The sequence below is a fragment of the Dryobates pubescens genome, chromosome 18 (genome assembly GCF_014839835.1).
Source record: "Dryobates pubescens isolate bDryPub1 chromosome 18, bDryPub1.pri, whole genome shotgun sequence".
In the NCBI taxonomy this organism is placed as follows: Eukaryota; Metazoa; Chordata; class Aves; order Piciformes; family Picidae; genus Dryobates; species Dryobates pubescens.
Genome location: NC_071629.1, coordinates 8,357,576 through 8,375,534, shown reverse-complemented (window position 1 = coordinate 8,375,534; position 17,959 = coordinate 8,357,576). Strand labels below are relative to the sequence as shown.

At 40.3% G+C, this 17,959-nt stretch overlaps 1 protein-coding gene across 1 annotated transcript in view; it reads right to left on the bottom strand.

Annotated features, from left to right (window-relative positions):
• The window catches only part of AFF2 (ALF transcription elongation factor 2), a 336,221-nt gene that overhangs the window by 22,878 nt on the left and 295,384 nt on the right, over positions 1-17,959 (bottom strand). Inside the window, exons 10-13 of the mRNA XM_054169740.1 lie at positions 11,872-12,034; positions 10,316-11,335; positions 8,055-8,179; positions 1,345-1,579 (exon numbers count right to left, since the gene is read on the bottom strand). Coding sequence (XP_054025715.1) covers positions 1,345-1,579; positions 8,055-8,179; positions 10,316-11,335; positions 11,872-12,034 — 1,543 coding nt within the window. The remainder of the gene's footprint in view (positions 1-1,344; positions 1,580-8,054; positions 8,180-10,315; positions 11,336-11,871; positions 12,035-17,959) is intronic.

Here is a 17,959-nt window from a genome sequence, read left to right as displayed (position 1 = left end):
AAACCAGACGCATAACAGAAGCATTTAAATCATGCAATTGCAACTTGCAGACTTAGTCCACAACCAAATAAACTAAATTACAGATGAACCAATGAACTAGGGAAAGAAGTCTAAGATATTTGAGAAGACAAATATTTCATGTATCGGAGCAACAGATAAACCAAGGATAAATCTGACTAGAGAAGCTGGGAGTGCGAAGAAGTGGCCCTGCTGTTTACATAGCATTGTTTATTTGCTGACATATGCAGTTCATTTTGGCATTGATTTCAGTTGAAGGCACGTGTATTACTCTCACAGCTTGAAGTGACACAATGATATCAGAAAGCAACAGGGATGAATGAATACGGTGAAGTGATTTGTCACCTACAATCCAATGCAACTTGTGAGTTTTACTGTTACAGTGCAGGGTAACAACCTCTCACAAAGCGGCGAACTGTGAAAAACAGGGCTATGCATGTCCTTTTCTGTGGCAGAATTCTCTTCTTGTCATTTAATTTTGACAGGGATGCTAAAATATGGTTTGATACTAAATGATATGTTTGAAACTCTAGAGGGAGGACTATTTTCTAAAATGGGCCAAAATTCTGAAGTTTCCCCGTTTATCCTAAAGAAAGGATGTCAAATTGAATTTGCCATGCAGCCCAGACATTTGGCTCTTCTCATCTCAGTATAAAACCATCTGAATTTGGTGAAAAGCTAGCAAGAAAGAACTGTCTGTGTGAAAACCTTTGATGGGAGACGGCCCTAACAGAATGACAATTTAGGGGAAAAAAACCAAACCACTATTTACACAGTGTCTAAAAGATTATATATGTAACTCGTGGAGATTTGGTGTAAATAAACCTTACTGCTGGAAGCTGGGAGCCTGCAAACCTGAGAGAAGATGTTTCCACGTTGAGTATGCTATGGAGAGGTATCCTTTTGTTAAGTTTTGTTTAGTTTAGGCCATTATAACAACGGTGCTTAATTCTGGCTGAGGATTTGAGGTGATTATTCAGGTGATGGATACCAAAATTCTTGAAGTTTTGTTTTCAAAATGTGTGTTGCAGCTGCAGAATTAAGGGACTAACTGCAGCTAGTTCGTGCCTGCAAGAGCTTTCCTCTGAGGCTTAGGGACTGGGGCTTCTCAGGGAGTGGCACCCAGAGCCAAGTAGATGCCTAATGCTGACCTAAAAATGGAAAATGCAAGGGTTGCTTATACCCATCTCTGCAAATATCAACCCCTTGCTGCTCTTCAGTGGATCTACATAAGCAATATATATTGGGAAACAAAACAAACAGAAGAAACCTAAGTTAATTTTATTTTATCTCGTTCACTTTCAGAAACTGAGGTCCGTTACTTACACAGATTCCTTTGGGGTTAGAAGAGGACTTATTTTCATTCTTTCTGTGTTTAGAAACAGAGGAGGAAGAACTGCTGGTCTGAGAGGTGCTTGTGATACTGGTCTCTTGGCTGAAGGAGCTGTTTTCAACACTGTGCCGCCGGTGCACAGGCTCATCCAAGAGGGGGGATAAGGGAGGAGGGAACAGCTTCTCTTCTTTTTTCTTTGCCACCTTCTTCACTGAGTTACCATTGCTCCTGGGACACAGAAAAGAAGCAGCTGCATTTCAAGAACCTTGGTTAACCCTCCATAGCACAAAGCTTCAGATTTTGTTTACTGAGAAGCCTCTAACCTCAACTATGTCCTGCTGTCCCCATGTCCTCATAGATAAGTCAAAAGGGGACAGGAAGTGAAATCCAGAAGAGATACTTCTGCCTTTCAAGGGCTACAGAAACCCTTGCTTTGGAGGACAACTTCCAGTGCATTAGTACAAATTGCACCCAATTTAAATGCTAATTTGAGTCAGTCTTCATTTGACAGGTCAGAGAGGTTCTGACTCAGCAAAGTGCTGGAAAGTTTTATGCATGGGGTTAGTTCCTCTGACATTAAATATGACCATTTATGTGTTTTAAGCATCTTTTTAAGGAGGTAGATTAGGACCCACATAAGCAACCTTTGCTAAAAAACATAATAGCACATGGCAAATGCGCCAAAAAAAAGAGGAATTTTACAATGACTACAAAATTATAAACATAACAATAACAAGATAATAATTATTTGACCTCTAGAATAAAACCAGTGTTCAACACTGTATTAAATGATACACTGTAGTTGGCAAAAGCCCTTCAGCAAATATTGGTTGATGAATTGAACATGATTCAGAAAATGAATGTGTTTTTGACATGAAAGCTCAAGTAATACAATAATCTATTATCTGTTTTATGTACAGAAATGGTTAGCTGGCTAGAAATGGCAGCTGTGATACACAATAAAAACAACACCACCCCCCCCCCAACCTGCTAGACCTTTCTTTCTTCAAATATATTGAAAAATCAACCCCCCAAACCTCAACACTCCATTGACTCTTTAACATGTTAATCTGCTCATAGATTTTTATTTTAGGTACTGTCCTAGTTCAGTCAATGAAGATAACCTGAATTTTAATCTTTTCTTAGACATCTAATATTGCACTACACAATCATCTACTTTTCATGATTATTGACTAAAATTTCAATAACAGATTAAGTCAACAAGAATTTATGTTTTGTTCCCAGTCACTTTAAGTCAGTGTCAGGAATTATAGATCTGCTTTGCCTTAAAGTAACCAGGGAAAGAGGAGAAGGAAACCAAAGTTTCCTTATTCCCCATTCTGGAGATCTCTCTCCTTTCAGTCTGGCCTCTTCTGCAGCTTAACCAACAGTATCAACAGCTACACATGCTTTGTGCATTTGTGTACTTTGGACCTTTGGTGATACAAAAATATTTTAGCCTAAATGTGAAATCACAGAATGTAATCAGAGGAACTTCCCATGTTTCAGGTTTTATAGCTTATACTCAAAACTGCTTTAATTTGACTGAAGCAGAGTTAAAATATCTTATTTGATACTCTGATATTAAAGATCTTCAGACTGAAGAAATAAAAGGAGCACAGAATTCATCTTGTTTTACAGTAGGGCTGGTATGGATGATGTCCTGCTCAGAAAACACATGGGCCCAAAGAAGATCAAAGGAAAGCAACCAGGCTGAAAGAGGCTGGCAGTTCTTTGAGGGGACTGATTTCATGCACATGTGATCCTGCAACATGTCCTTAAAAAAGTTCTCACTCAAAGCCCCATCTGTTAGCCTTCTTATCACCAAAGGGTATTTTTGAAACTCAGACAAATTACTATAGCTATGGCACAATACTATGAACTTTTTCCACAGGGAGGTTTTCCACAAGCAGGTAAGCACTCTCCCTAGAAAGTGTGCTTGTATTTTTGGATTGTACAAAGCAAAGGAGGCACAATTAAACAAAATATCCAGGAGCGGAATCCAAACCCTCTGCTTCCCAAATGAGTGGCCTACACAGTGAACCCTGTATGTGCACATATGAGTGAAAGCACAGAGCAAAGTGGTTCTCCACAGCCCTGTGCATGGCAGTGTGTGGAACTCCTCCTTCTCCCTGGTACAGCCTTGTAAAAAAGAAGTGCAACCAAATCTGGCAGATCTATCTTAAAAGCATCTGAAGAAAAACTGAATGTAAGCTACTGACATCTGACCCTGTACAACGAGTGAGGTTTCTCAGCACATGCAGCACACCTGGCAATTTCCAGGGCTAATGCAGGACTATTGCTTGCACAGAGTCTATCACGGTATGGGGAAATTTAATGCACATATAAAGCAGTTGAAGCAGCATCCCTCAGCTGCTACACAGAGGTCAAGAGATTAAGAGAGCGGTACAAGAAAAAATTAAGAAGGCTGCAGGTACTGTGGTTAAACCTTCACTACTTAAAACTTCACCACATCAACAAATATAAGATGGGGCAAACAAAGATACAGGTGCATCTACTCAGCTCTGGCATACAAGTCATTGTGTGGGCAAGAAGACTTAACCAAGAAAGGAAAATGTACTTGAAGATGTTTTGTTTGTTTGTTTTTCTGTGTAACTGAAATAACTAACTAAATAAATACATAAATAAATAACCAAACATCCTACAAAACCCCATAACCTCAGCAATACTTTATGGTTATAATTCTGTCTGCTCTTTCATTTTATCCCCCCACCCCCCACCCCTCCCCTTATTTCCCACTTAATACTATGAGTTTTCACAGGAATTAAGCTGATAATTTATTTAGCAATGTTACCTCTATCAGATTTATGCCAAAACACTTATGTCAACAATAACCTCCACGAAATAAGTTGTTACCAGCAGTTAACCAGATTGTCACTTTGCTTTGGGCTGTTAATGGCCTAAGAAACTGGTCTTTGATTGCAGTAATCGCTAATTTTGAATGAATTTATTGCAATAATTACCAGGACTCAATGGCTTAATTTGCTGACATGATTGTTAAACTATATTTAAAATCTAGGGAGAAGCACAGTAAAAGTGCAAGGAAAAAATACAAGCAGAACTGATGGTCTTGTGGCTGCAGGGTTTAATCTTTGTGTCTGAAAAGACCAATTATCAAGGAAAGAGAAGGCTCCTCTTCCGCTGTTTTTTTGCCCAGTCTGGATTGTTTTAGGGCAGAAAGCAAGCAAACAAGCAATAAGAGATCAGTATGTGAAGGAGAGACAATTTCCATCTACACTCATATTTCCAGCTGCAGTTCTTTGCCCTTTCTTTACCTACTCCTTGTGGTATGCAGTTGTTCCTCTGGCCTGATAGTAAGACAAAGCCATTGTCTATACCAATCACTTGCCTTTCCTGTGCCTCCACTCCCTGTCTGGAGTTAAATGCTGCACACTGATGGTGTATCTGATTTTCTGCAGGGGGTGAGCAGGGAAAGGTCACTTCTGCATTAGCTGGGACCATATAGCAACAACTGAGTGCAGCTGGACCCATTGTTGTAGACAGGGAAGGTTGCCTCTGCCATGAAGGAACCTCAGTGAATGCTGTTGCGCCTACCCAAGAGATTGGCTAATATATGTTGCCAAGTACAAGTGCATCTTTAACAAAAGGTCAAACAAAAGGGAACAGCAAATCTTTGAGAAGCAGGCTGAAATACTCACCTCAGCCAGACTTCCAGTGTGACTGTTAGATAGCAGGCATGTTTCACTGGTATGAGTCTAGTTTTAAATTCATACTCAAACTTTGCACAGCAGATAACTCTCTGTGTTGTTATGAACTGCCAAATGTTTACAAATAGTGCTCTGTCTTGGGAATGAGGTATTGAGATATAAATGGTATTTAGCAGCACATGCAGTTAATGCTTAAATTAAAATTGCTCTGGCAAGAAAGTAAATACATTAATAGTCCTCTGCTGCAAATTGGGCAGCTGATCTGACAAAAATCCAGCCTCCCAGAAGTGTTTCAAGGTATTACTCTGAACTACTTGGACAAACCACAGCATCACATATTAATTCATTATGAAATATCAGAAATAGAGAAAAGCGAGTGGCAATACTCTGAATAATTATATTTTAAGTGTCACTTCAGCTTTATGAAAAGGCATGAGCCCGAAAGTGTGTGAAGGAAGGAGCAAACAGAAAGATAACTAGCTGCTTAAGAAATGACCACATGATACAAATCAGCTCTTGGGTTGTGTGGATGGCTTTTAAATGCACAGCTGACCATTTGAAATCTCTACACTCAAATTGTACATGTAGCCATAGAAAACTGTGAAAATTAGGCATATAACTGCCCATATTAGACACGTCACCTTTTAAAAATTCATTATTCATCTTTGCTTGCTTTATTGAGCCCATATATTTAGGAGAAGATTATGAGAGAAATGTACCACAGGCAGCCAGTGAGAGCTTCAAAAGCATAAGTATGGCCTATCTTTCACTAACTCATTCAGATTCCTGAATGCCTCCAAATTTTGTCCCATAGACCACAGTCTTTCTGTCAAAACATTCTTGTGTCTGTAAAAATATCCCGTGAAAGTCTCCATAGTCTGCCTTGGGAAATTTGCTTTGTTGGCATAGGCATCAAGTTCTGAAGGGTGAGACCTAAGGTTCTTCCCAAGTGAGAACATCCACCACTGAATAGAATGGAATGGAATGGAACGGAACGGAACGGAACAGAACAGAACAGAACAGAATAGAATAGAATAGACCAGGTTGGAAGAGACCTTCAAGATCATCGCGTCCAACCTATCAACTAATCCAACCCACCTAATCAACTAAACCATGGCACCAAGCACTCCATCAAGTCTCCTCCTGAACACCTCCAATGATGGTGACTCCACCACCTCCCCAGGCAGCCCATTCCAAAGGGCAATCACCGTAACACGTAAGACCTCATTACACCTGTAGCCGAATCATCCTCCTTTCTCAAAGTCCTTATATAGAGATTCAGGAGTTGTAAAAGAAAATGTAAAACCTTTGGGAATAAAGGAGCAAATGGCAAAGCCTGCCTTTCAACCTTTTACTACTGAAGCATTATTTTCCCCAATGCCCTTGAACAGTTGACTTTCAGCTTCCCCTTTCTTCTGCCTCTCCTTAAAATTCTATTAACCCTCTGGAGAACAGAACCACTTCTGACTGCTTAAAAACAAGCTGGGGCTCTCCAGAACTTTGCCATCACACAGTTCAGCCAGCTTCTTAATCTTCTGGGAAATATGTTGATCTATATTCAGTTGCACATCTCTGGGAGCTGAAGACCTGAATTATCAAACAATATTGCATTTGTTTCGAGCCAACTCAAAAGACACATAACAAATGCAGTGTGATCCAGGTCTCAGCTGCTACAGTGGAAAAGAAAATTTTGTTTCAAAACTTCAGGCAGATGACAGGAAAAGCTAGCATATGAAAATAACTATTGATGGACACAATTATATTTTAACAGGGAATACCAAAGGCTTGAAAGCTCCAAGGAATCAAATTAATGACCTGGAAAACAAGCTCAAATTAAGAAACATCAGGTTGGGGGGGTGGATCCTTAGGGCTTGTTGGTGACAGGAATAGAAAGATTTTTTTTTTTAATGGATTGTGGAGATGTTGGGGATGGATATTCTTTGATTCCCTCTGTGATAGATCCCTGCTCATTTCATTTCTAGCAATGACAATCAGGCAACACCCACCATGACGTGTATCAAATGTTCAACATGTTACAGATCACATTGTAACTTTCAACTCATCGGCCTTTTCCAGGCTCCAATGAGATTTTCGCAGGGGTAGAATTAAGGGTTAATTCAAGGACAGAAGTTACTCTGTAATTGCACCAGTAGAAGTAAAATTGTGCTCAACCCTCTTTATGGACTTGAAATTTTGTGTGCTCTTTCAAGAATTGTTTTTTAATTTATCTAAATTTAAATAGCGCTACAAACAGTTTCCAGAAGCACAAGGTGGGTTTGATTCTTTGCTTGCCTTGGTGTGAAGCGGAAAGAAGTGCCTCATCTCAAAATCAGAAAAGCACAGAATTGATGACAGAAGGGAGTTGGACTCTTTGGTTATTTATAGAATATTAATCTTGTGATTATACTAATCAGAATCATTATTTACGTGGTGCCTGTTTGCTCAAGCATTATAGCCATCTCTCAAAGACACTCTGAAAGGCACAAACTATTTGATTCTATGTTTGCTGAAACACAAAGCACGTATGTCTGAATCATTTTAGGATGCTCATCCCTGGCATTGCTGTATGCACAGTTACAGAGTAAAAGCTGTTGAAGTGAATGGCAAAGTCACTGTTTCGTTCAATAAAACTGAGAACTGTTTCATATGAAAATGATTTAAAAAAAAATAAATACCAGGCAGTCAAATAAAGCCCACTTTTAGTAGGATTCTCTGGCCACAAAGGTTAAGGATGATGAGGGCAACAAAGAACATCGAAAGGATGCAGAGTATGGGGTAGCAGAATACACAGGGATTGTGGTGGATCTCTAAATTTCTGTAGTCCACCAGAAGGATGCATGAATCTCATCCAACACCATGTGGATTGTCTTCTTGATGGATGGGAATAGCAATGCTGGGTCACTTATGCTTATGGGCTGTAAAGCCCATCTGGCTCTAGAGCAAAGGCATTTGTAGAACAGTGCTGTGAAACCACTCATGAATGTTATAGAAATAAAAAAACCAACAACACTTACTCTTTAGTGCTGGTCAATCTGTGATTCGGGATTGGAGAGATACAAGGTGGAAGCAGGCATGAAGCTGAAGGATCCTCCAGGCGCTGCTTCTTGCTTTCAACAAAGGTATCCAGGCTTTCTGTCTGCTTTAACAAGAAAGGTACAGCTTGAAATATCCAGCATCTAGGCACGATTTTACTCGTCATTAAGAGGAGCTCAGGAATCTCAGTGTTATTTTTCCTTTACAGTAGAAGCAGCTATAATACTTCTAAATACTAAGAGCAGTGAAAGTCACCTGAAATCAGGGCTAAAACGTGCTCCAAACACATGACATGAAGTTATATAACAAGTGACACAGCCAGATAATTAGGAAGCAAAACACCTCATGTGCTATAGTTATCTGCTGTAGTGCACTAGAATTTAATTAATAATTCAGATGGAATGACTTGATAGCACCAAAACTCACTCAAGTAAATAGCTTCTACTCATTGACTTAATGGAACTTGATGGGAAAACTTCCTTGAGTAAGTATTCCTCACAGGACTAAAAGTCTACAGGACTGAGTGGAGATAGGCATTAACAGAGATAGCTGGTTTAAAATTTGCTTTGAAAGATTCCCTGATGCATGACTTTTGTGCCTGAACTAGGATGATACAAGCAAAGCCGATTACTGCTCTGTCACTGGAACCTTCATATCAGCCTTCAAGCCCACTAGTAGATGGCTAAAATAAATCTTTTAATAGCATGATTTTGAAACACAAATCAGGCTCTCCCTACCCTGTTTTTAACTGTTGATGTACCCTCAAGTCATCCTAAGTGGTTTGTTTTCCCTTGGATAGCAGTAAACAGTCACAAAGCATCTGAACGGGCTGTTTCGGAGGGTGGCTTATGTGTGTACAGTCCCAGGATGAGATTCCTCATTTGGTTACTTTCTGATTCCAAGTTCCAGATAATGAAATTATGAGGTTCCAACTTTCATATAACCTTTTATTTTCTTTTCCCTGGGAGCCCACAGTTGCCAACACTACACTCATGTTTTAGGCAAGACTTTCTCCCCATCATACAGATGCTCTACTAAAGTTACCTAGCAAGGTTTTTGTATAGCTAATACACACCCTGGTGTACTCATACATACACATAAGCATGGACATTGATACATCTCTTTCCTCTTTCTTTTCTCCTTCCTTCTTACATTTCTGCTTTTAGTGTACAGCTAGAATATAAATTGAATAAAAAACCTGCTAGGTTTACTCATGTGATTACTCCTACTTTAATACAACAGGGAAGGAGCCAGTGCAGTGACTCATGTCGACAGCAGTACAGACCCTCCGTCTGCCTGGTATTGTCTGTCTTTGTCTTGTATTAACTGTCTCATACCACCGGACTACTCAAACTCAGGGTTTCAAGAAGTCCACTAGAACAGACAGCTGGAGTCACATTCACAATGATTTATAAAATTTGGGGTAAAAATAAAATATACTATGATGACTTCTCACAGACAGACCAGAGCACAACCATTTCAGCTGGAAAAACTGACTACAAAAATGCATTTGTTATATAAAACTTCAGTTTCTTTTCTGAAAACACATTTAGTCTGAAGTACACTGTCACATCCCACAAGATAGGATACCCTTGGGCATAAATAACATAAACCACAAAACCCATAATGCATTATGTCAAAATATATTTGCTTTTTCAGGTAGTGGTGTAGAGAAAGCAGCTAGTTACGCAAATGACATTTCTATGAAATCACATTTGTTTGTACACCAAAACAACACAAAGACCAAATTCACCAGGAGCATAAGCAAGCACCACTCCACTGACTGTAATGAAGCTGTGCCTGTTTAAGCCAGCAGTGACAATGCCTTCATTCTGCAGACAGTAAAACCTGCCTTCCAAGTAGAAGTCACATTTTCTGGGTATGGCTAAACCCACAGTAATACAAACTCATCACTGGGAACCATTCTGCAGATTACAAAACATGGGAAGTTAATGGGCAAGCAAACAAAGTGGGAAAGCTTGTAAGACCACTTGGAAAAAAAAAAAAAGAAGCATTGTTCATTGATTTTGACAGCTGGAGGGTTTTTTCCCCCCACTAGTTTCAATGTTGATTTGTAATGCACTTGTAAATCTATATCCTTTGTAACAACAATAAAGCTGTAGTGTTATGATGCCTCCTTCCAGCCCTGCTGCAGAGGCAGTGAGGTATCACTGACTGCAGTCTTGACCTCCAGGATGCACAGAAATTCTGAGTTTTCCTCCAAACAATGAAAACAACTTACCTTGTGTTTCCTTTTGGATTTTGTGGGTGGTTTTTCAGCTGCTGGGGTAGGGGACTCTCGAGATGGTCGCCTGTGTTTCACATTTGTCTCTCTTGGTTCACTTTTCACAGATGTGGTCTCAAAAGGCTCTTGTCCAGGTATCCTAGAGAGTAAACTAAGGTCTATTTTCACCCACAGAGATTTGAGTTCTTCATATTCTCTCAGTGGGGACAGAAGTTCATTTTGTACGATTGGGATAGGAGAAAAGAGCTGTTCCTCCAAGTCGTTGCTGGTCTGGTCAATGGATGTGTTGCTGCCATTGCTAGTTAAACTACTTACGCTGAGGATGTTACTGCCAGCGTCCTTCACTTTGACGCCATTGCCAGACCCAGGGCAAGCTGGCAATATCTTAGCCTGCAAGCTCTCCTCCTGGTCTGTATTTGAGTCAGAAGTAGATGAATCTGTTTCAATGAATTCCCGGGACTTAGGGACAATTTTGCTGGGGCCTCTGTACTTCTTCTTCTCTGAAGTGAGACCTGTGCTAGTTCGTGGTTCTTTCCTTGGAGCAGTCTTCCCAACTGCTGCTTTAGTTCGAACCTTTGGCTGCTCGGGGGGTTCCTGTGTTTCTTTTTCTTTGGGAGTGTTGCTGGTATTATTTGGTTTGGGCCAGTTATACTCTTCTACACTGGAAGTCCTTTCTACCTTTTTGGGTTGCTTTTTCCCAGTAGTCCTTTGTGAAGTTGGCTCATTATGAGCTGGTGACTTCTGCTTGGAGCTTTTTGCCTCTGGGGTTTTCTGGGCAACCCGTGGTTTGGCTTTCTCTCGGATGGGACTAAGGATTGCCCGGTCTTTGGAATCGGCTGGGGGCAGGCTGCTGTTGAGCTTCCCCTTGTTTGGCCCTTCGGCCTGCTGGTTGCTCTGGGCCTGGGAGCTGGTCTCGCTGTGAGGCTCATTTTGATTGTTGATGATGGTCTTGTTATGGGGGTTCACTTTATTTAGCCATTTATCCAGCTGCCACTTGTTTGTAGAGGGAGGTTCAGGCTGCAGTTTGAAGAATGACAAGGAACATATCTCAGACAGAGGCAACGCTTTTCCCTTTAAATGAGAATGTTTTAAATGTACCCTTTTATTTCAGTCAAATTGTGGTGACTGCTAGCTTTATGGGAGTATTTATGGAGTATTTATGGTTAATTAGGCTTCCTTATCTGGTTTACAATGTGGCCCTGGAGAAATTTAATACAACTAAAAAGTTTAGCTGGTCCCTGAAGACATAGTTTTGTCATGTTGCCTTTCCTTAGTCCCAGCTGAATACTGTGTCAATAAAATCTTCTCTAGCTACTGGCAAAAATCTAAATATTTCTTTAAAGCAATTCAAATGTAGGCCAGAAGGATTCTTCCAAAAGCTAGAATGACTATATGGGTCATACACATAAATCCATAAAGGGATAAAAGAGTCAACAGCATGAAACTGCACAGAATTCCAACATTCTCCTAAGAGGGAGCAGGATTTAATTCCCTTCCATACTTTCCCTCCAAGTCCCCACTGGTGAGGAGCTGAGGTGAGCACACAACTTTACCTCCGGTGTGGCACTGCGTGACTCCTCGTTGCACTCGCTGTCACTGGAGCTGCTCTCGCTGTCAGAGTCGGACTCAGAGCTGCTCTCGGACTCGCTGGAGCTGCCGGAGCCGCCACTGGAATGGGCCAAGCCAGTTGAGTGTGCCGCTGGCACTGGCAGGCTGCTGTGGGGAGAAGATCCTCAGGTGTCAGTATGCTGCTTGTCTTTTTTTAAGTGTTGTTCTGGGGTGAGCCACCCAGGGAACCCTGTTCACAGTGGCTTTCCTTGATGTCAACCCACTCTCCTGCAGTACAGACCAAATGAAAGCTCCAGTGGCCATGCCACCACGTAACCACCAAAGGAGCTGGTCAGGTTTATGTTTCATGGCACACATTGATAATGGCGTTAATAACACCATCATCATCACCCTCAAATGAGAAACACTTCAGTGGCACAAGCCTGAGCTTATTAGCCCAATGATTGTGAAAACTAACAATCACACTTAAATAATTCATTAATGGAATCACGGTTCCTTCATTTTTTGCCTGTTCATTTATAATTTATGATCAAAGGAAGGACATCAGGCAACTAATATTGGGCAGGGCATTTTAAAAAATTAATTTTAATGAATACTTCTACACTGCAGAATACAAAACCTACACATTTTTGATGAGTCTCCAGGGCCTGCCCAGGAATTTTTTATTTATACCTGTTTTTTCTCTCAGGTTTATGATAATGCAGTGAGAAAATGGCAGTAATGCTGAAACTAAACCTCTCTCTGAAATCTGTTTTTCTACATGTTCAACTGTCCTCCAAGGTGTGTTTACCAGCAGTGCACTGGGTGCCATTGTTTTCCCACAGCATTTATTTCTAAACTGAGAGGCTGGATGACCCCATTACAGAATTCTGCCATTCTGCGTCTTTATAAACTCATCTTTAATTTAAACTTTTTCTTTTTCTTTTTTTGTGTCACAGAGATAACCATAAAGTTTTATGTCTCTTAAGCTGATCTATACAGAGACCTTTTGATGATTGATTTTAAATTTGTGAGGCTGACAAAGCAAAGTGTTTGAAAATTGACACCATTTGCTAGTACTCCTTTATGGATATTCAATACTTCACCCTAATATATCATATGTTGTGTGTCCCTTATTGAGTGATCCGGAGATGCCTAGAAGTTACAATACAGCTCTGCCTTGCTTTCTGCTATCTACTTTTCTACTTTCCCTCAAGAAGGATTCAAGTAAGCCAGATATATGTCCTTCCTCCCCTTTCAATCCCAGAAGCTACATGCATCAAGATGCCCTCTTAAAAATGCACAGTAACCAAGAAACTGAAAGTTGGAAAAGCCAGAAAAAAACCTGTTGTGTGACCCTGCTCTGCTAGAATCTTTACAAGTACTGCCATTGGCTTTTGTGACAATAATAGATGGTCTTTAATTTTCTTCTTACACTAAGCTACTTCCTCTCTCCCTCCTTGTTGGTAAACCTATCCCTTACACTGCAGTTGGTAACATAACTGTCTCTTTGAGCATTGCAATGGTCCTGCAGTGCCCATTGACAAAACAGCTTGGTGCTTTAAGGTGCATTAATGAAACAAAATTACTCACTTGGGTAATTGCTACAGATCACTAACTTTGCTGCTCATTAAGTGGTATACTTTTTTTTCCTTTGTTCCTCTTATAGAGGCTCTTCACTCAACTGACTCAAATAGAGCTACTTTAAAAATTTCAGCAGGAAGTAACAGGTAAATTAAAAGTAGAGAGGATTTTAAAACTATGGGCATTTATAAAAGTATCATGTGAAAATTAAACATTACCGAATAACAACAAAGCCAGAGCTTGCACTTTGTCTTTAATGTAATTATTTTTGGAAACCACTTGTACACTTGTTCTTCTTTCATTATACAACCCCTTCAGTGAAGCTCAAGAAAAGTGTAGGGAAATAGAATTTTCACTTCTTTTTTTACAGTAAACAAGGAAACAGAAAAGTGGAGGAAAAGTGAATGTATTTGAAGGGGAGAAGGGGAGTTTGCTTTTCAACTAAATCTTGTAATTTTGGTCTTAAATTTTCTATTTGGAAAACATTTAAAGTAGATAAAACCAGACTTTTCCTACTTCATTATAATTATTTCCAAGAAGAAAAACAAAACAACAAAACAAACCCAACCAAACAACCACAAACCAAGTGAAAAATAAAAAACAACATGGAAAAAAGTAAAGGCTTCCAAACTGTGGGGCTAAACATGCCAATTCCATTCTAAAATAAAACCTTAATTTTGTGGGGAAAAAGTTATTTATGGACTTATCAGAACAACAAAGTTGTAATTTAGAAATCACTTTATCCCTAAATCTGAGAGCCTTATCTGTTTCACTTCTATTTTCTGTTTTCATCCCAAAATGGAAGTGAACATGGCACTTTAATATTTCATCCTTCCTGAAAATTCCAGCTCCCACAATCCTGCTTGTGAAGATGAAGAGATGTTTAATGCTCAGCAGCCTCCTTGAGGGCTCAGGGCTGGGCATACAGCTGCCTGGCACATGCTGGTTCTACAGAGAAGAGCAATGACCATGGCTGCACCAAGCTGGTGAGCCATTAGCCATGTCCCCTGTGGGCCACTTCCTGCTGAGAATTGATGCACCTTTGTAGCAGGGCATGTACAAACCTGCACCAGACTCACAGTGACAAGGTTCCTCACCTGGGGCAGGCAGGGTTTAAAAGATACAGAAGGATGTGTGTAGGACTGCTCACACATTTGTGCAGATCTGCCTAAGAAAATGCTGTGTTGTCAGTGCTGCCAAGTTCGCTCTCATTAACTGATTTAAAGAATATCATCTCTCACAATAGATCAAAGAAGGAAAAGGCAGTGTCCCAGCAGCTAAGGCCAGACCTCTCTAGTCTTTAAACACAATCTGCGTCTTTTTGCACTCTGGAAGAGAACTGACACGGTAGTGGGATGCACTTACACAAAACAACTGGAGTTGTACTGTAGCAGAGTGCAACTGTGTGACAAAGAACCCAAAGGGCAAGAATAAAACCATGGAAATAGATGGCAGCTCTAACCTGGCTGTATTTTCTTTCTTTCTGCACATCAGCCTTAAAAAAAGTTATCGCATGCCAAACATTACTGAATAACACAGCTCAGCAAGCTTGCAGGAACCAGACAGACTCAAAATAATGTTTTTCATACAAAACACAATGAGGTCATATTTGTCTTTCATCTGGGATAATAAAATTATGTCTTGGCTACACTGGGCGGTTTCATGCTGAAAGCATCACTGCTGATCTACATTTTTAAAGTAGAAGCATTTGTACGCTTTGCAAAACAATCAGATAAGACCCAAAATATCTTTTCTATCATTTCACCATCCTACAGATAGAGAGACCTTGCACATAGCTACATGCACAATCAACTTTTAATAATGCTGTTCACTAGAACAGAAGAAAATCTACATACAAGTGCATGGAAAAAAAAAAACGACACACAAACACATTTGCTTCCAATAAAGTTAATTTAGTGGAGAGATTCTGGGTTGTCTTCTGCTTGTTTTGGTTTTTGTTTTTTTTTTTTTTTCTTACATAAAATGTATCTTTTAGTTCAAAAGAACAGATTCATTTGCACTCTTCCCAAAGATTTGGTCATCTTTAAAGCTAAATCACATCTTTTAAAAGTTGCTGGGATTGATTCTGAAAATGTGCATTCAAGCGGCTGTTATACACATAAATTTGGCTTCTTCACAAAGTATCAACTACACGAACTGGCCTCAAAGCAAGCTTTGTTGTGTTGCTAAGATCCAGAAAAGGAATGCCAGCCTGGACAAGGTTTAAAATGGATTTAAAATATTTTATCATCAGACACAAGCCCTCAAAGTGCCTAAAGGGGGCAGGAAGCACTCTTGAATTTGAAACATTGAATTTTCATTTCCCAGCAGGAGATGAGCACTCGTGGTGTTTCTCAGTGTTGGGGTGGACAGTGTTTCTATTTCATTTGAACTGGAAAAAAAATTAATAAAAACAATGCTACACGATGAAACACAGTATTGTTTGGGTAAATAACACTTAGAAGAAAGCCAGTTCATTATTATCACTTGAGATTGGAGGCTCCTACTGAGACCAGTGACCCGCTGTGCTGGGATCTGTGTAAATACATGATGAGACACAGTCCTTGGGCCAAAGAGCTCACAATCTAAACACACAGAGCAAACATTAGAGGTATTACAATCATCCTCATACTCAGTGCTGGCCTGTCACATTCTCTAAGTGCAAGGCCTCTCTACAGATAATGGAAACATCAGGTTTGTTTTCCTTTTAATTTTGTTCTCCCCATTTTCCAAGCCCTGTGCTCAGCACTTGAGCTGAATCCTGCTCTGCCCTTACCCAAAGTCCATGGGCGTGCTACCTGGGAGGGAAAGTGCACATGTGACTCAGCAGCAAGGACCCCCATTACTCAGGCCAAATGGATCAGGATTTGTTTACCTCTCTCCAAAGTAGCTTCTCCTGTGCCAAGGAGATGAGAGACACTGGAGTGACACCCATACTGTAGGTGGGAAGAGAACCATGATGATATCTGTAGCTGCCTGCAGGCTGCTAAGCTACTCTCCTCCCTGCTGTCAAACAATGAAGCAGACAGAAAAGACCTGTATATCTGAAAGCAATTTGGAAGGAAGCTCTTCTGCAGCACTTTCACCTATCTCCCTTCTTTGCTTTTGCAGCACACGACACGTCCCCTGCACATGCTGCTTGGCAGCATGACTGTGCACAGCACAGGCAAAAAGTATGACATGAGAAATGTCTTGAAGGAGGGGACAAACACCGCTATTACCAGTACCTGAGAGTGGTTTTCAGTACTTCTTGAGCTCAAGTTTAACAGAGCAGCTAAGACTTGGAGGTGTCTGCCTGTGGATGGCCCCAGGTGAGGAACTCCATCAAGTTCATCACACACCAACCGTCTTTCTTGCACTGGTATGAGTAATCTGCTTAAATTTCAATGTCACCCTGCAGCTTGTATGTATTTTACCTCTTGGGTTACCTTCCCAAAGCAAATCAAAGCAGACATAGCATTATTATGTGCCTGGATTATTATGCTGCCTGGAGAACTGAAGGACCAACATGCAGCTTAAGCTGGTTTTGTTATTGTTGTCATCTAGACTATTGTACTATTTTCAACACATCATTTACTCTGCTGTTGTAATAAATAATTTCAGGACTAAACTTGGTAGTTACAACAAAGACAATGTGAAATACTAAAACTCATTAAGATCTGATATGAAAAATAACAAACTTTGTACCCTGCAAATACACATGAAAAAGAAAGGGGAAAAAAAGTTGTGTAATTCAATCAATGCAGCAAAACTCATCAAGGAACAAAAATTCCTAACAAGTCCTCAGCTATCTTCCTGAACTTTTCACCAATTGATGTAATCATGTTAATTGCTGTGAAGAGAATTTGGCAAATAGACGCTGCCCTCCAACAATAGGTTTATTCATTCCAACCCTTCCTTTTTAGGGTAAGGATGAATTGGCCACTTGTTCCATTGCTCTACCCAGAAATCAAAATGTAAACGTTGAGAAAGCAGAGTGCTGCTGGGCAGTGGGAAATTGTAGATGGGAACTGACCAGTGAGTCAACAGTATGTCAATGCTGGCAATGTATTTTCACGAGAAGCAGCACTCTACAAAGGTTCCTTTACTGCACAAGCTATTTTTAGGGAAAGTTCAACCAATGAAATCTGGAAAGGGGAAGGTCTATGCTGCAAAACTCACTATGGACTTGACAGAGTGGTTGATCTTTATGTTGAGGCACTGGATTAGGACTTGGATGAATTTTGTTTTGTGTCTGAGAAGAAAATACGCCTGTGCTGTTCCTGCTGAGTAAAAGAGAGATGATGTTGCCTATCCTTGATCTGGCCTGTCTATTTAGAAAGCAAATTCCTCAGAACAAAGACTCTGATTGCACAGGGCACTGAAAAGTGGACATCCAGCTCTGAGTAAGACTTTTGTGCAATATGCCTGCACTCCAGCACCTACTGAGTAGAAGCTAACGCTCACTCCTGCAGGGATAACGTTGTTCTACTCATTCCACTCCATACTGAGAGAAGAGCTAGAAGAACA